This window comes from Trachypithecus francoisi, unplaced genomic scaffold (assembly GCF_009764315.1).
Source record: "Trachypithecus francoisi isolate TF-2019V2 unplaced genomic scaffold, Tfra_2.0 Lachesis_group4, whole genome shotgun sequence".
NCBI lineage: Eukaryota > Metazoa > Chordata > Mammalia > Primates > Cercopithecidae > Trachypithecus > Trachypithecus francoisi.
The window spans coordinates 142,720,364-142,740,239 of NW_022681469.1; the positions used below are offsets into that span (position 1 = coordinate 142,720,364).

General features: G+C 39.2%; 1 protein-coding gene across 1 annotated transcript in view; it reads left to right on the forward strand.

The window, feature by feature from the left end:
* Positions 1-19,876, forward strand: part of ABCA13 (ATP binding cassette subfamily A member 13) — a 503,527-nt gene that overhangs the window by 318,805 nt on the left and 164,846 nt on the right. Inside the window, exons 47-49 of the mRNA XM_033192140.1 lie at positions 6,245-6,363; positions 9,023-9,110; positions 14,027-14,135. Of these exons, the coding sequence (XP_033048031.1) occupies positions 6,245-6,363; positions 9,023-9,110; positions 14,027-14,135 (316 nt within the window). The remainder of the gene's footprint in view (positions 1-6,244; positions 6,364-9,022; positions 9,111-14,026; positions 14,136-19,876) is intronic.

The window sequence follows — 19,876 nt, forward strand, 5'->3', positions numbered from 1 at the left end:
GTGATCCTTTGCAGTGATCAGTTATCTTTTTCTTTTTTTCAGACATGATTATTGTTTTTTTTCCCCTGGACTTGTTTTTCCATTTATTCACTTTAGGGGCAAAGGGAAAATTTGCCTTTCACCCTCAGAAGCTTCACTGAAAATCAATTGACAAAAGGCAGGTTAACTGGGAAATACCATACAAATGTGTTAATGTGCATGAGAGGATCATATCATAGAGTAATTGCCTCAAACCCCCGAAGAGGTGTAGACATTTCTATACCCTTTTCATAGGGGAAGGAGGAGATGGGAAGTGTGGATAATTCTTTTGAGGGGCAGGAAATGGTTGTTATAGAGAAAGAATGGGCCAGGGAGACAGAAGTTAACTTGTAGATGATTCTCCTGGAATTTGAGTGAGCCCAAAAGTAAGGCATTATTTTGTGAAAAAATCCATCCAAGAATCGTTGCATTCTTCACTTTTCTTTTCTGAAATAGATAATGAGATTTCAGGGAGGGGATTGAGGACCTATGTGTTTCCTTTGGTAAGGAGTTTTTTGGTCAGATGTGGAAATTCCAAAGAGAATTGGAATGGAGGAGGAACAAGACAAGGTTCCAGGGACCTTGATTCCGAGGCTTATTTCTGAGGCCTTTCAACTGATAGAAATGCCCAGCATGCACAAGCATCATGTTTTGGGAGATTGTTTTCTATGCCTCAACACTCATGAGATCTCTAATTTTTTACACCACGCTCTTTTTCTCTAGGCTTGATTTGATCATTCTATTATACTAGTAGCTTTTAGTACCACCAGCTACCTAAGGTCTATTGGGATTAGACTGAGTTAATATCAGAATGATTGGTGTTTATGTTCCTAAATTCACTTCAACTCACATGAACTGTGAGATTTCAGTAATATGTGAGAAAAAAACATTTTACATTAAAGAGTTCCATAGTCAAGTAAGTTTCACAAATGTTGGATAAAGCAGTATTAAGCAGGTATCTTTGCCACAGCTCTTGTAAGAAGCTATTTGGAGATAATGAAATTGTCCTTGAATTGACAGTGGAGTAGATGCAGTGTTTTCTGCAAATTTGACTGAAGAGTCCTTCCCTTTTGTGGCACTGTGTTTCGGGATGCACTTTGAGAAATACTGGACCACACGTTAGAAATCAGAGAACCTCAGGAGAGAAGGAGTTGAGGTGGAATTAATGCAATTCCTAAGCAATGGGTGTGGTTCCTCTTCAGGGCTGGCTCAAAGGAGATGTACACAAAGATGTGTGGAAGGAAGGCCTATATACCCATGGCTAGTTCTCTGGTCTTTAGTGTTCATGGTGAGCCAAGCTGACTGTGTTTTGCCAGAAGGAAAAAATATTTCTCTCCCCTTAAATACATGTGTGCTATCTGGAAGCCCTGGGTCTACAAGGGCATGTCAATTTCCTCTTGTTTTTTTTCTGGCAGAGTCTCACTCTGTCACCCAGGCTAGAGGGCAGTGACATGATCTGGACTCACTGCCACCTCTGCCTCCTGGGTTCAAGTGATTCTTCTGCCTCAGCCTCCTGAGTAGCTGGGCTTACAGGTACTGTACCCTGTAAGCACCCTGCTAATATTTGTATTTTTAGTAGAGATGGGGTTTCACCATCTTGGCCAGGCTGGTCTCGAACTCCTGACCTTGTGATCCACCCGCCTCGGCCTCCCAAAGTGTTGGGATTGCAGGTATGAGCTACCGTGCCTGACCGATTTCCTCATGTTTTTTCAAAGATGCTGTGGCTCTCTCCAAACCTACAAAAAAGTTCCATGGTTAGTTCTTCTGAGGATGAAACGATTTGCAAGAGACACCATTAGAAAAGGCTCAAAGGGGAACAGGAATTGAGCTAACTCTAAAGAACAAACAGGGATTTTCAGGGCCTGAGCTCCCATGAATAACAACACTATGACCCAAAACATGTCATCGGGAGTGAGTGTGGCTTTATACAGAATAGGTGGAGGGCAGATTTGTTTCTTGTCACTGAGGTAATAAATTATTACACAGTTGGTGACTTAAGAAAACATGAGTTTATTCTCACACGGTTCTGGAGGCTGGAAGTCTGAAGTCAGTGTCACTGGAGTGAAATTAAGGTGTCTGAAGACTCTTGAGGACAATCTGTCCTTTTCCTCCTCCAGCTTCTCTTGCTTCTGGCCTTCCTTGGCCTCTGGTGACATTACACATATCTCTATCTCCATTGTCACAGTGCCTCCTCCCCTTCTTTCTCTGTCTGGTCCTCCTCTGTCTCCCTCTCAACAGTGGCAGAGGTTGTAACCAGCAAAAGGGCCTGGCTGCTCGCTGCTTGTAGAAAGAGGCCAAAATAATAACAAGCTGATTAAAAGTAAGCAAGACTTGATTATCTGTGCCAGCAATGGGAAGAGCAGAAATTACAGCAATTCTGCTGTAATTTGTGGAGGAAACACAGGGTTTTTTAAAGAAAGGGTTTGGAATGCGGAAGAGGCAGGGTTGGTAGGTTGGGGATTGGGGAGAGGGGGAGCTAGGAGGTCCCAAGAGGGGTTACTTACTCCAATGACTCATCTTGAATTATTGTTTCATTTGATGAAGAGGCTGACTCCATCGTGGATCCTGCCAGGTTACAAACTAAACACAGTCAATCTTATAGTCAGTCTTCAGCTGGGAATGAGTTCCGGCCTTGAAGTTATCTTTTGTTGGGGACAGATTTTCAGAGGTGTCTAGTCCCCTGAAACTTTTAAGGAATTACATGACCGGATAAGTGAGCACGGCGTGTGCTTAACAAGCATCTAGATAAATAAATGCGCATAAGACATGGAGGCATGAAGTGGGAAAGGAAAGAGAAAGAAAACATTTCGAGGCTGTAAAGTTTATCTCAGAGCTACATCTTGAAACTGGGGAAGGGAAAGAGGAAGAGGCAAAGGATAAAACATTTTAAAATGAGGTTTGAGGCTAAACTGCTAAGCAGCTCAGTTACAAGGTGACTGCATGAGGGCGAACTGTCACAATCCAGGATAATCTTCTGGACTCAAGATCTGTAACTTAATAACATCATCAAGATACTAAGTAGCACTTAAAGAGTCCAGAGATGGGGGCCTGATATTTTGGTGGGGGGCGGGGAGGTCAATATTCAGTTTAATACAGAGGGTGTATTTGGGGACACCTACAGAGATAATGGTTAGAATGAGACCAAGGACATTTTCTAGTAGACCTGAATTCTTGATAAGAATTGGAATTTTTTTTAGCAAGAAAATCATCTAACTGAAAACACCATTTTGAAGGGTGTATCTTGATAGGTATAGGGGTGGTAAAGTGAGTTGGAGAGAGGAAAGCTAGAGGTAGGGAAACTTTAACGGTTGTTATGTTCATCAAGTTTGGCTGATTGATTTATTTATTTTAATTGAGAAGCAGAAGTTATCTATATTTGTGGTTACATCATACCATATATGATGATATTATATCTATTATATATAAAATGATATATATACATATATCATGATTTTTATATATTTTATATATATAAAATATTTATATATATAAACATATAAATATATATAAAATCTCTCTCTCACACACGCACACACACCCATTATGGAATGGCTAAATCCAGCTATTTAATATATGCATTACCTCATGTACTTATTGCAGGGGCACAGGAAAACTTGCCCTTCATCCTCTGTAGTTTTGCTAAAAATTCAACTCATAAAAGGCAGATTAATTGGAGAAAAGGCATATGAATTCTTTTGACATGTACGGGGGAGAATTACAGAGTTATTATCTATCCCGCAATGAAGTTCAGACGTTTATATATCATCTCAAGTTTACAGAAAGTATAGGGCCTTGGGTCCTGGCAAATCAGGTCATGGAGGGAGAAGACAAATTCTGTACTGGGACAATAAAAGATTACAATAAAGAATAAATGGATCTGGGAACAGACATTATCTGTTTAGGTTTGGTTACATTCTTAGTCTTACAGGGAGGAGAAGAAATCAAACATTCTCCTTGGTGGGTCTAGATCTCAGGTAGGTAAAGAATTTCAACTTCATCCTGTGCTTTGGGAGAGATGGTGGATAGGAGGGAGGTCAGAGATATCTTGAAACTTCTTCAGCTCAGCATGTGAAAGCACCATATTTTGGGGTATTTTTTCCTGACCCCAACATTACTATTTGTGTGCGTGTGTTTGTGTGTGTTGAGGATACTAAAAATCTACTTTTTTTTTTTTTTTTTTTTTTTTGAGACAGTCTCGCTCTGTCGCCCAGGCTGGAATGCAGTGGTGCGATCTTGGCTCACTGCAAGCTCCACCTCCTGGCTTCAAGCCATTCTCCTGCCTCAGTCTCCTGAGTAGCTGGGACTACAGGCACCCGCCATCATGCCTGGCTAATTTTTTTGTATTTTTAATAGAGACGGGGTTTAACCATGTTAGCCAGGATGGTCTTGATCTCCTGACCTTGTGATCTGCCCGCCTCGGCCTCCCAAAGTTAAAATCTACTCTTTTAGCAATTTTCTTTGTTCATTTTTTTGAGACAGTCTCGCTCTGTGGCCCAGGCTGGAGTGCAGTGGTGCCACCTTGGCTCACTGCAACCTCTGCCTCCCGGGTTCAAGACATTCTCCTACCTCAGCCTCCCGAGTAGCTGGGACCACAGGATCGTGCTACCACACACTGCTAATTTTTGTATTTTTATTAGAGATGGGGTTTCATCATGTTGCCTAGGCTGGTCTCAGACTCAGGAATGTAATCCCAATGTGCTGGGATTACAGGTGTGAGCCACCTTAACTGGCTCTTTCAGCAATTTTCAAGGTACAATACATTGTTACTAATTGTAGTCATCATGTTGTACAATAGATCTCTTGTACTTTTGCCTCCTGTTTAGCTGAAATTTTGTATCCGTTGACCAACATCCTCTCTGCCAATCACCATTTTACTCTGTGTTTCTATGAGTTTGACTTTGTTAGATTCCACAAATAAGTGAGAGTTTTGCTGAATTATGATGTACAACAATTATTATTCTTTTTCGTATCTTTCCTCAAGCCTTTCTTTCAAGACCCTGAAAGTAGTATCTTAAATGTATATCGCCCTTCTTACTTTGCTGTAGTTCTTTCATGTGTATCTGAACCTAACAGCAAATCCAAGCATTTAGGTAAGCCTGTTTTCATTTTCATTTTGCAAATAAGCAGACAAGCTTCCAAAGCTTTAATGAATGTGAAACTGGCCCAAATGTATCTTAGAAGTAATATTTATGGATTTTTGAATAAACATAGAAATGGACCCTCCCTGATCTTAAAACTTGAAACTTATGTTTGTTTCACCACCCGAGTTTCTTCCTCAAGAAACTGATCCTCAGGCAAGGGACTGAAATACGTTAGATCCCTGAATTCAGAAAATGAGACTCCAGACCCCTCATGCATCATGATTGCTTCCTTACCCCTCCTTCATTCCTGTTTTCCCGTTTTCCCCTCCATATAATCCCCACCAGTTTTAGATAGTTGAGGACATGGATTTGAGACTTTTTCATTCTCCTCAGCTGCAGAACTCAATTAAAGGCTTCCTCCCTGGCAACACTCATGGTCTCAGTGATTGGCTTTCTGTGCAGCAAGACCAAACTCCTGGCAACTTGATAACAAAAGACTCAGAGACAGAGTCGTTTCCTATTTTAATATATCTTTTCTGAAAGTGTTTGAGAAATGGAAACAAAGCACATTAACTCCAAAGCCGTTCTGTGGCAGGGCAGAGCATATCACTGAGCAGCCTCCCGCGGCCTGGGTTTTGTGTTGTGTTGACCACTGCCTCCTACCTTATTCTGTGATGCAGAGCTGGTGTTGTTGGCATGCTGGTGAGTTGCTGGAGAAAAGCTGTTTGATTTCTACTTTAGACCCTTATGAAAGAGACACACGCCTTTGAGTTATCCTGCTTATCTTCCTCTCACTAGTTGTCTCTGACTCTCTTTCAGGTTCATCAAATGCAAGATCACCCCAGTGAAAACATTATTTTTTTTTCCTTTTTAGTTTTTGTAAATCTGCCCAAACTTACATACAGAAAAGGATTTGAAGTTCTCAGATATAATTGACTGCAAAAGTCACAGTGGTATTCTGGCTTAATTTTCAAATATATGTGACTCTGAAAGAGATTTTAGAAATCAGAACATATAAAAGGCTACAGATAATTTATTAAAAACTGAAAGCTAGAGAAAAGTCACCTGTAGTTTCGAGTAATGTCAGTGAACCGTTTGTGAGTTATAGAAAAGTTTTTGTTTTTTCTTTTTGAAAACAATTTCAGAAGTGTCCAAATAGAAGTTCCAGTGCTCCCTACCTGACCAACCACCTGGGCCACACACTGTTGAATCTCTCAGGCTTCAATGTGGAGGAGTACTTGCTGGCGCCATCTGAAAAACCAAGGTGTGTTCAAATCTCTTGCTGGGTCTTTTCTGTTGTATTTGCATTACTATGGAAAACTTACTGTTTTAAATGCCGATGTTCTTCAAAACTCAAAAATCTAAGGCTGACCTTGGTGCTCATAAAAATTCCAAATAGATGCCATGGACCTTAATAAGATTCTTACTGCTGACTTTCACTCTTTTAAGTGCTGGGGGAAATCCTATCAGTTGAGATTTGTCAATGGCAGAAGCACCAGAGCCAGAAGCAGTTTTACTGCTTTAGGGGATAAGAGTAGATAAGTTTACAGCATAATGAAAGCAAGGCCTTACTTTAGAATTATCTCTATTATGCAGCATTCAATGTGGGATCCTGGGTACAACTAGCATCTTGAAATTTCTCTTGGGCAATTTTTGAGAAACCTTTTGTGTTGTGTTGAATTTCCTTGAGACTAAGGGGGTGAATCCAGATGAGGGAGATCAGCAGTGAGTGTTTCTCATTGCTTTGAATCTTAATAATATCTGCCCACTGTAATTTTTCCATGTCTGCCAAATGTATTGTATTGCTTCATGTACGAAGGCATCCCATAGGCTGACCTTATTGTCTGGGACTCCCTACTGGCCTCTACCTGCCCCGCTGGGGTTTGCCTGCCTCTCTTCTGCTGCTCCACCTCTTAATATCTTTCAACATACACTAGAATCTCTGGTTTTCTATTCTAACTCTGATGGTTAGCTTTTTTTTTTTTTTTTTCCCGAAATGGAGTCTCACTCTGTCACCCAGGCTGGAGTGCAGTGGCACGATCTTGACTCACTGAAAGCTCCACCTCCCAGGTTCAAGCGATTCTGATGCCTCAGCCTCCAGAGTAGCTAGGTCTACAGGAGCTTGCCACCACACTCAGCTAAGTTTTTTTGTATTTTTAGTAGAGACGGGGTTCCACCATATTGCTCAGGCTGTTCTCAAACTCCTGACCTCAGGTGATCCTCCCACCTCGGGCTCCCAAAGTGCTAGGATTACAGGCGTGAGCTGATGGTTAGCTTTTTGAAGGTGGGAGCTTGTGTGCCCAGAACATAGAATATTATCTGGCACATCAAAAATGTTCAGTCAGTATCTATTGAATGAATGAATGTATTCAATTGAGCCAGTTGGGAATGTGTACTTATTCCTTTGCCTGAATTTTTGCTGAGAGTAGAACACTATGATAGAAGACAAGACTATTCTTCAGTCTCCTTTTATCTAGTGAGTGGAAGACAAAATGTATTTATATAATAGTTAACATTATATTTTTTAAATGTTAACTATTTTTTTGAAGTTTAATAGATACAAGATAATGTGCAACTCATGGAGATATTAAAAAAAAAAGATGTAATTCCCACCCAGGAAAAATTCACAGAGCTGCATAAAGATAAACTGGCAAATAAACAATAAAATCCCATGTGGTAATTGATAACAATGGATGGAAATGTAGGGTATTGTGGGAACTCAAAAGACCAGGAACATCTAACCCACCTGAAATTGTCTGGAATGCCTTCCTGAACCAGGCAAGATTTGAGTGGAAGATTAAAGAAATAGAGTAGGGAAGACAAACCAGAAATGCCTCAAAAGATTATGATCACTATTAAGAAATTCTTTAGGCCGGGCACAGTGGCTCAAGCCTGTAATCCCAGCCCTTTGGGAGGCCAAGATGGGCGGATCACGAGGTCAGGAGATTGAGACCATCCTGGGTAACATGGTGAAACCCCGTCTCTACTAAAAAATACAAAAAACTAGCCAGGCGAGGTGGTGGGAGCCTGTAGTCCCAGCTACTGGGGAGGCGGAGGCAGGAGAATGGTATGAACCCGGGAGGCGGAGCTTGCAGTGAGCTGAGATCCGGCCAGTGCACTCCAGCCTGGGCGACAGAGCGAGACTCCGCCTCAAAAAAAAAAAAAAAAAAAAAAAGAAAAGAAATTCTTTTCGTTTTTCTCTTTTTTTTTTTTCCATTTTTTTCCTTCTTTTTTTTCTTGGAGATAGAGACTTGCTCTGTTGCCTAGACTGGAGTGCAATGGCATGATGTCCACTGTAACCTCCAACTCCTGGGTTCAAACGATTCTCTTGCCTCAGTCTCTTGAGTAGCTGGGATTACAGGTGCCTGCCACCATACCCAGCTATTTTTTTTTTTTTTTTTTTTTGTATTTTTACAAAATACAGAAAAAGACAGGGTTTCACCATGTTGGCCAGGCTGGTCTCAAACTCCTGACCTCAGGTGATCCACTTGCCTTGGCCTCCCAACATGCTGGGATTACAGGCGTGAGCCACCACTCCTAGCCCAAGAAAGTCTGAATAGTGGTTTTGTAGAGGGAATGACCATTAATTAAAATAATTACAGTGGTGATGATCAAGCCCTATCTGTTACACGGCATGTATTTCCTCACAAGACAGTTAGGCGTGACAAGTACACTTTCTAATGTGGCCAGCCTTATCCAGACCTTCTCAATTATCAGTGCCTTCCATTTTGCCTGGCTTGAGAGCCAGGCAACTTCCATTAGCACAGTGCCTCTGCCTGTGTGTTCATGTCACAGATCACAGATGCTCAGCTGGCTACTGTCCTAAGACTGCTGTATCTGGTGGGGTTAGTAATGAACACCCTCTGGTTAGCAGTCCTGGTGTTCTGTGGTTGAAGCACTAACACAGTGTTCATTGTTAACAGGCTTGGAGGTTGGTCTTTTGGAGTACAAATCCCCAGTGAAGCTGGAGATGCAAATGCCAACATATCAAAAACCCAAACTCTGGCAAAGGTAATCGTATTCTTTTTATTTTTTTCCTGTTTTAGAAAGTATTTAGGAAAACTCAACATTCAAATATATTTTTGAGCACAGGGTTGGGAAGGACCAGATTAAATCCCAGCATTTGTTACTAAGCATTAAGAAAAATTAAATGTAAACATTGTCTTGAAAAAAAAAGACTTGTTTTTCATTAGAAATAGAGGAAATAGGTTTCTGCTTTTTGTTAAGACAAGACTTCACCTAGTAAATATAAAGTGGAGGGAAAAATCTACTTTTAAAGTATCCATAGTTGTGATAATTGAAAATATCACTAGTTTCCTTGCTGGCCAAGGAGTTCTTCCATTCATGTAAATGCCTTATCTTCCAGAAGGCTGGATAAATAGGCCTGGAGATGACACAAAGAAAGCAGTAGTTACACAGAGCTACTCTTAGGAGTCCTGGATTTTCAAGCCCTGCCAGGACTATTCCTGTGAATTAGGAATGGTCCCCTTGGAATTAGAGAGGCTAGGTGGGGGGATTCTTCAGATGTGAGAGAATGAGGACTGGGATAGAGGAAAGAGGCCTTGATCCATTAGCAGGAATAGAGAAGTGGTGAACCCAACAGTGAGTTGTTGTTGTTTAAGGAAAAAAGTCAACACTACGTTAAAATGGGGAAAGCAGAAAGATTCAAAGCATTCAGTCTCCATGACTAGAGAAATAGTATTGTGTTTGATTGAGAGAGAAATCGGAAAAGGGTAGATTGTGGGAGGAAGTTAAGTCCACTGTGGGAGAGTGAGTGTGAGTTCTTGTTAGGACATCAGTATAGACATTTCATTCTGTAGTGTGTGGATGTTGTGTCTACTCGTGAACCCATTGTGGAACTATGAGAACAAGAACAATCTCCATGAGCCCAGGAAGGCACTCTGTCTTTTCTGTAGTGGGGACTTTCATGGTTCATGTGAACCTGGAGAAGCTTATTGGGATAAAGATAAGCCCATGTTGGAGGTTTATTCAGTGAAATAAAAATTCTTACAGGTACTTCACAATGTTATCCCTGACGAGACAGTCATACTTCACAATGTAATCCCTAAACAAAATTTTAACAGTCATGCATTACAATGTAATCCCTGGGAAAAATTTTCAGTCATAGTGTGAACGATTCAGGAATCTCTCCAACAGCTGAGGTTTGTTCAAATCTCTTTTCCTTCTCAAGGCAACACGCATGCATGAAGATTTAAAGCTCAATATGAAAATATCATTTTTAATAACTTGATAGAAAAATAACTTAATATATATTTGCTGACCTATATTGGAACATATTATGTGGCCATTATGAAAATACACCTAATTAGCAGAAGGAATCTGTTCATTTCCTCTACAAATATTCTGACTTTTTAGTCTATCCCAATCGAAACCCTTCTTACATATTCATAGGAGATGGTTGTGTCTTTGCTTTGAAGTGTTTGAGGCACAGACCTCTTGTTCAGTGATGAGTGGCTGGGGATTTGTGTATTCCCCTCACATCTGTAACTTTTTTGTCTTTGTTTGGATGAGTCTCCTGTACTGACACATTTGAGTAATGATTGCTGAAGTTTTTAATGTTATTTACGTGTCCTTTGACAGGCACAAGCATGCAGGTGAATTATACTTGACCCTTTGGAGACTGAGCTCCTCTCCAGCAAGCCAAGGAACTCAACATTGTTGTGGGGTGTAAAGGGCAATCTATTATTTGACATACTCGCCAGAACTGCTGGTGGCTGATAGTGCATCAAATGATTGCATTTATTTTTCTGTAATTAATGACCAGCTTTTTCTTTCAGCCTTTAGGCTACATTCACCAACACAGATGATATGAGTTTCATAGTCCTTCTGAAGGAAAACATGGAAAATTTGCATATGAATAGGCTTAATGTATGGTTCATTATCTTGTAGAATGTCTCTTTTGCGACCTTTATGAGTTCTATCATTCATATCTTGAGTGTTTAGCTTGTTTAATCAAAACACTCTTTAGAACTTACACACTTCAGTTAAAGAAACCAAACACATTTTCCCTTTTGTTTTTTTTTTGCATAATTCTGTTCTCCCATGGAATTTAATGTATTTGAATATCCACTGAGTTTTTTTTTTTTTTTTCTTTCTTATAGCTACTTAGTTACTTTTCTGAGGGGCTGTTATTCCTGAGATGAAAGGTCTGTTCTGGGGTGTCATAGTATGTTCCTAAAAGAAGATTAATTTCCTATTTCATTTATTGGACTTTATCACTTCATGACTTATGGACTGGTAGGGAAGGAAATCCCACAGCTTATTTCCAGATCACAGCCTAGTTTTAGAAAACCATTCTTAGGAGAAAAAGAAAAAGAAAAAGAAAAAGAAAGAAAGAAAAGCTTTTTCTTTGAACTCTGTTAAGTCCTGAATGCTAACTTTAAGATCATCAAAAAGTATGCATTTATTACTTAAAGAATTTATAAAACCTTTCTCAAGTAAAGGCCAGTTTATAAAGGAATGGATCAGGAGTTCCAGAACATTTTAAAATCTGTTCCTTGCAACTCTGCAAATCAATCATTTATTGCCAAAATGATGCTATATAGCAAACAACTGCAAACCGTTAGTAGCATCAAGAGTAAACATGCATTTCGCTCATGAGTCTGTGGGATTGTGCTGCTGTGGGCTGTGCATAACAGATGGTGCCAGGCCCCACTAGCTGTGGGGAATTTGGGATGCTCCTTAGCCAGGGCCTGGTTCTGCGTCCTGGGAATGTTCCCCAGCTCATCATCTGCATTGCCCTTAACTCTGCTCTGCGAGGTGCTTTCCCTTCCATTGCCCTCCATGGCTGTGTGTGAAGATACTTTAAAATATGCCTTTTGAGTAGCTCTCAGCTGCTTCCTGCCTGTGGACAGCTGGGTTCTTAGAGAGCTATTTACATTTTACATGTATTCCAGCCTGGGGTACCTTCTTGATACAGCTTCCTATAAAACACTCTAGGCTTTCTAGTTTTCTAACTGAGATCCACAAGCTACACTCACGATGTTGTTGAGATATGCTTCTCTCTCTAAAATTAATGAGTGGCATTTGGGGAATGCCAGAATACTAGGGGACAACACCCTTTAGGTTCCCAAAAGCCCTGTGCCCCCTGAGAGAGTCTCTTAGCAGCATCATTCTTTGAAGATCTCAACAAAGTTCTTACAATCGTACTCTTGACTTGATCTTTCTTCTGAGGCCATGTCTTAAAATAATAAAACAAAACAAAATTAAAAAACCTTAATTCAGGGCAGGGACTATAATTGTGTCTTCTATTTTTTTCCCTTCATTTGAACAGTTAAGGAAATCAAGACTTGGGGGAGAAGGAAGTCACAGACAGGGCTAGTGGGAGGTTCCACTTTCCACAGGCAGTGGGCTTTTCTACCAGATTAGCCTGTCCCGTAACTTCAACAGAATCCTCAGCTTCTATCATTTCCAGATATCTGTCTAGTGCCTGTGCAGATGTGTGTGTGTGAAGGGGCAGGGTGGCTTGGGTGAGACCCCGGAGGGTGACAGTACAGAGCTGTGTGAGTGGGTGACGTGGACACACCTCTGATATGTGACATAAACTCCTGCAGTTCACTTTTTGACTTTTCTATCAAAGGAACTCGGAATTTACCCTACTTTGGAGAATTGTGTGTCTATGTTGCTTTAGATTTTCTTTTCCTTTTTCTTTCTTTTTTTTGGTCACAAAATCCCACTCTGTTTAGGGCATAGCCTTGAACACTCACAGTTCTGTAGTTAGTGGGTCTCAAGTTTCACTTCTTCCCCTTGGGGTTTAAAAAAATGATTGGCAAGGATTTCTCTGTGAACTTAAGAAAATATTTAAAAACGAGTGGTGTGAAAGATGAGGTCTGCTTTCTGAATTGCCTGAAGAGGTAGGTTATTTGAGAAAGAACTGGGGAACATTGTCTTGTGTCGTAGGGTTTTGTTTTTGTTTTTTCTGTTTTTGGTTTTTAAACTATATGATCAATATTTTATTACTTAACTGTTTCCACGAACATAATAGCTGTCACACAAGACTGTGCTTAAAAAATAATTAGTTATAGCATGAAGGGGTGGAAAGGAAATAGATTGGAAGCCCTCAAGTTGGAAGGGATTTGAGATCTAGTCCAAAGTTTGCATAAACTACGAGAACTTGAATAGGTTCTTCCAAGCCTTAACTTGCTGTGGTGCAGTTCTAATTCTACCAAGTGGATTATCTGTCACAAAAGGCAGACTCTTCTAGAGAAATGAGCTGTTCGGTCAATTGAATTAAGACCAAGATGCATCAGTTGGAGTCATCATAGTTCTGGAAGACACTCACTTGCTTTTCAAATTAATAATATATTTTTCATTTTTATTAAAATATTGATACTTTGAAATATAGATACTGATGGTTTGATTAGTGTTTTTCATGATGCTTCTTATTCCAGCTTTAATAACATTGTCTTTCTCTTATTTTCACCTTTCTCTTGACAGGCATGCTACTTTATTCTCCATGCTCAGTAAATGTTCAGTTCAGTTTATTTTGAGAAATAATGTTCCATGCTCAGTTATTAATTTGAAAGTAATCATTTTTTTTTCTGATCATCTTCCACACTTTTAATTTGCAGGTCAAATTTCATTAGCTTACTAACTGAGAAAGAAAAAAAATGATAGGCTTTGGTTCCTTTTTTCTTGTGAGAATATAATTATAGAGCAACATTCACATTTGTTCTGGGGAAAATTAATCTATTTTTAGCTGTAAATTATATGCTTGAGATAAATATAAAATTAGCATACTGGAATTGACTGCTCACTGTCAGCCATGCAGGAACATTACTTTGAATCCTGCACTCAGGTGCCTTGGAAGTTAATTGACACATATGTTCCTTATATCCCGGAATAGTTGACAAACAGACTTAAGAACCAATTTTGTGAGAGCCATTAAATTATCTTTCTTTTTTTAGGTGTGGTATAATCAGAAGGGTTTTCATTCCCTACCTTCCTACTTAAATCATCTAAACAACCTTATTTTGTGGCAGCACCTACCCCCTACTGTGGACTGGCGACAATACGGTAATGTTATTTTTCATGCATTATAATTCACTACTTTCAAAAGACAATGTTTTTAAAAGTGAAAGAAGCAGAAAAGGTTCTGAATAGAAATGTGAGGAGCAATGAGAAAGTTTCTACTTGGCAGCCAATCCATGTCTAAACACAATACAAAGTTGTAGGCTCTCTTTCCCTTTATTTATGTGTCATTAAATGTCTTTACTTTCTTCAACCTGTAACCTCATCTGTAGGATGAGGGAAACAAAATGTGACTGGAGAGTTCTCTCCTAAAATTATTTTATTCTGTGACTTAGTATCTTACAGAAGCAAGAAAAATTTTATCTTTTAAAGACAATATTATATGGAATACTGTGATAGAGAATACAGACTGTCCCTCTTCCTTATCATTGGGAAGATGAACATCACATTTTGATTTATGCTGAGCCCTCAATTCATCAATTATTTGTGTTGATCATTGATTCATTATCTATGCTTTCTTATTTTGGTAAATGGCACGGGCCCATTTCTGGTATCCAGAGTTAACTTATTGGTTTAAGTAAATGTTTATTTATTTCACTTGGGTGGGATAAATTGTAATTTGTTAATTTAATTTGGTTTCTTTTTTAAAGAATGGAAAGAAGAAGTATAAGCAACAGACCATGTCCATCAGAATTTATTGACAAAATATATTTGTTGAAACATTAATTCACATAGACATCAACACTAAACCATTTTTCTAATATACTCTCACTTTATTTCAATCGTACTTTATTTTTCCATATTTATTTTTCCTTCTACACCAATTTTTTAACAAAGTAAATTTAATTATTTTGTGGTACTGTAATTATTTTGGAATGATAATAGGTAATATAAAAGTTAAAAATGTACATGACTAAGAGAAGTATAAAAATAGTATAATAGTCATACAGAGTAGGGACAGCAGAATAACATTTATAAAATTTTTGAAATGTATCAAGAACTTCATTAGATATTTAACATCCATGGTCTTATCTAATTTTTATGTCAATTTTGTAAGATAGAGAATATTTGCCTACTTTACTGATTAGAAAACTGATTTTCAGAAAACATCTGAGCAAGGTAATAATGGGGCCATGATTGGATTCTAGCTCTAGCTGATAAAAAACTCTTGCTCTTCTACGACATCAAACCGAGACGTCATTCTGCTGGGCATTAATACAGCATGGTTCACAGAGGGGAAGTCATTAACACTGGATGTTGAACAATGAGCAGAAGTTTGACTGAGGTCAGAAAGCCATTCCAGGTCTTAACAATGCAATAACAATCATAGTGTATATTCAGCTTATATGGAAGAGTCCAGTTTGACCTCATCATAAAGCTGAACATAGAGGGATAATTGTTGATCACTTCGGAAAGATTGTTTAAGATAAAATGCTGCTTGACTTTGATTGAGATGATGAAGAGTATGGAGTTTGGTAAGTAACAGACAGGCTTTACCAATATGTGACAATAAGAATGACATCATATAAGTAATATGTTAGGAAGAATGATCTGGAAGCCGCTGATTAAAAGAAGACTGGTGGCAATTTAATGACCTATTGGAAGGATACTGCTTACAATTTTGAGGTTAAGGCCAGGATGAATCCAGAGGAAAAAGAAATGATAAATTTCAGACAGATGGGAGAAAAGATTGAGGCACTAGGGATGGGAATAAAAAAGATTTTAAGAAAGGCTAAAATATAAACCTGAGCATTTTAGAGTTCAGTACTGATGACATTATAAGAAATGTCAGGGAGAAGATATGTTTTCAAGGAAGGGGTGAGGTGATTTGTGCAGGATCAGAGATGCTAGTTTGGTTCACATGTATAGATGAAAATGTGCAGTAGGATTCAGAAAACTGGAGAGAAAAGTTCAGTAGAGCAATCATAGGTAACCTAAGTTCTAATCTTAATAACAAATGATAGATAAAAGTGTTGGTAAAGTGAGATCCTGCATGGGTCAGACACAGGCTCAGAACAGAAGAGGGCTATGGGTAGAACAGAGGGAAGAGGACAAAATTCTGTATCTCTTGAGGTAAGAAGATCTTGGCACGAAGGCCAGTTGGGGGCAGAATTTCACACAGATGGGCAGGAAAAATGAAATATTTCAGAGTCATCCAGAAGAATGAGAATGCAGAGGTTTTGCTGGTGACCTCCAGAGGGCTAGTTCAATGGTGTGTCAGAAATGGAAAATTAAAGTAGAAGGAATTAAGCAGAGAGAGGTTTTTTTTGAAATGAGACTAAACTGATAAATTCTAATTTGACTTGTTGATGCATCATCATGGGAAAGGAAGGTTTGTGCAATAAATTGGGAATATACAATACATAGCCCCACAGGAGGGTGTGTTGGGAGTTATTATCAAAATATTGATAAAGAACTCCCACAAGCAGGGCTCTGAAGAAAATATTGTATTACATCCCTTGTTCCTATGGGAAATGGACAGAGCTAGAACTATTAGCTTAATAATTATAGTGAAACAAACCTTGCCCCAGTATGGAGCTTCGATAAATCCCGTGAAAGCAGAAGTTGTGTTTTGCTCCCTGTTGGTCTCAGCAGTCCCACAGCACCAGGTTCAGGGGACATTCAGGCTATAACAAGTGAATGCACGGATCATTGTACTATACGGACAATATATCACACTTCTCATCACAATGGTTTTTGATGAGGTTTCAGCAGATGTACACATTCTGATATTAGAGATTTCTGAACCCTGATGCAGGCCACTTGATAAGAAGCTATTTTCTTAAAACCCAGGCTGGCCCTTTCTCTCTGTTGAGTAAATTTGCAGCTTTTCAGAACCCCTAATTTTGAACCTAAAACTCATTGTAAATCTGAATATTATAATGATTCAACTGGAGTCAGTTTTTAAAGTATCAAAAGGCTGGTACTGGCTTAGACCAAATAGATGTGGTTTGAGAAGTGAATCTCCAAGGTAAATCATTTCCTCCTGTATGAGTATGACTGCAGTTGGGGTGTTCTCTACTTAGTGAGGGCAAAAGATGCCAAGACTTCCTTGCATGATGAGGAGCGTTTTGCAAGTACAGCCTAGAGCCTGGGGGAAAGGCATGGATTTGGGAGTACATGTAAGGGATGAAAAAAGCATGGAATATATTTTCATATCAGAGACTTTTTCCCCCTCTTTATGCTCACATTAGTAACTTAGTCACATGTCATATAATATTTTTTCAGAATCTCAAAGAAATTTAAGTCAGTTGAGGCCAAAATCCTAATCTTGATTGCGTTTTGTCCTGCATATTCCATGGTAAATCAGCAAATCTCATCTCTTTTGCCCTTGAAATCCTGAAGGTGCACATTTTCAGTATGTTACTACTGCTCACCTGGCCCATGGTACCATGCACTCCTACCTGGATGCTTTCACCAGCTTATTTTGTGGCTTCCTGGGGCCACCCTTGCTCCCTACCCCAAAAGTCTCATCTCTGCATAAGTGCCCACCATCACCCATGCAATGGAATGTGTCTGTCAGATTACAGCATCCCCTCTGGCTTCCTATATCTCTTAAAAGAAAGAAACAATTCCTACCTATGATCTGCAGGTCCTCCCTGGTCTGGGCCCTGCAGCCTCTCCTGCTTCATCTCAAACCACTTAATCGCAACCTTGCTGAAATTTCAACTGTAGCCACACCTGACTCCTTGCTTTCTCCTAAGTATGCCACCTGTTCTCCCATTTCACATCACAGTTACCTTTTCTGGAATTTTCTCTCCCTTATATTTACATGACTTGCTCACTCACTTTCTTTTAACTTTTCCCAGCAATGTCCAACTGGGGTGAAATACTAAAAATACAAAAACAAAACACAAATCCAATTCTATGTGCCCACCGCAGATGACCTTGTGTAACTTTTTGATGATAGTCTATGTCTGCGCATCTTCCTGTTCTGGTTGCACTCTTCTGAAAGCGTTTTTGTCAAGATTCCACTTACATTGATTCAGCAATAAGGGCACAATCAAGATGTTGATATTTCTCTGGGAAAAGTATTTCTAAAATTGTAAACCTCGTCCTTCTTGCCCAATATTCAAGACTTTTAATGCCTCACATGTGTGTTCAAGATAAAGATCACACTTCAAAATTGGCATGTGCTAGCTGCTCCTGACCTATCATCTCAGCCTTGTCTCTCCTTTACGGCCCCTCACTTTCCCCTCTCTGTGGCTGGTCTTTGCATCACTGCCCTGCCATCCCTGTGAGCCTGGTAGCTGCATTGCCTCTGCTGAGACTGGCTGTCTTCTCCTGCATCAACTTAAACATTCCTGCTCAACTTTCTAGGCCCATCTCAGACATCACCTCTGTTGGAATACTCACCACCCTTGCAGGTTGAATTAGTGGCTTCTCTTTCTTCTCCCACAGTTATTTGCTTATGAAATTCATCCATATATTTATTTTTTAGCAAGCATTCATATAATGACAGATATTTCCCAGACACTGTGTTAGGTCATTGCTGTATTTTAAATGTGTCTCCCAAAAGTCTGTGTGTTGGAAACTTGGTCCTCAGTGTAACAGTGTTGGGAGGAGGGGCCTTTGGGAGGTGCTTGGGTCATGAGGGCTCCACTGTCATGAATGAATTAATGCCGGTGTCTCAGGAGTGGGCTACTTATTGCTGGTGCCATGCCCTTGGAGTTCCCAGACTCCAGACTGTGAAAAACAACATTTTTCCTTTATAAATTACCCAGTCTCATAGCTGGGCATGGTGGCTCATTCTTGTAACCCCAGAACTCTGGTTGGCTGAGGCAGGTGTATCACCTGAAGTCAGGAGTTCAAGACCAGTCTGGCCAACATGGTGAAACCCTGTCTCTACTAAAAATAAAAAAAAATTAGCCGGATGTGTTGGTGGACACCTGTAATCCCAGCTACTTGGGAGGCTGAGGCAGGAGAATTGCTTGAACCCGGGAGATGGAGGTTGCAGTGAGCTAACATCATGGTACTCCAGCATGAGCGACAGTCTCAATAAATAAATAAATAAATAAATAACCCATTCTCAGGTATTCTATTATAGCAAAAAAAAAAAAAAGACTAAGTCATTAGAACAGCTGATACTTCACATTATCATTATTTGTTTACATTCCTTTGTTAATAAGAATGTAAACACTTCTTGGAAGGTGTTTATACTACTGATGTTTGTGTTTTCTAAAGTCTTTATTCATAGGTATTTAATAAATATGTTATTTAAGTGAATTTGCTTTTGCACTACATTTTAGGGTTACTATAGTACATTACATTATGATAATTACCTTCTAAAATAAAGATAAATATGCAGCAAAATACGTACTTGCTTCTTTCATTACTAGGATCTTTTAAATTGGCATAATTTTATTAAATTAAAATATTAAATAAAGACATAGTGAACCTAAGAAGAAATTTCTTTTAATAAGATTAACAGAATAAGTGAGAACAGAAGATTAAATAGATAGTGCCTAAGTAGATAAGAAGGTATCTTCCTCTGATAGGGTAAAAATGAAAGGGGATAGGTATTATTTTATTTTGTGTTATTGGGGGTGGTTGTGGGTGGTGATGATAGCAGTTGTAAAGGTTAAACTTCTTCAACTACTTATTGAAATTTCATCCAAACCTTGGAGTGCTAGTAATGAAGTGTCACCGTGTGAGAGGAATTAACCTCAGCAATGTCATGAACAAGCTAGATCCATGGTCATTAAACTGTCTACTCATTGGAATCACTTAAGCATTTAAAAAATACTGATTTCTGTTGCTAACCCAAAAAGATTCTGATTTGGTTG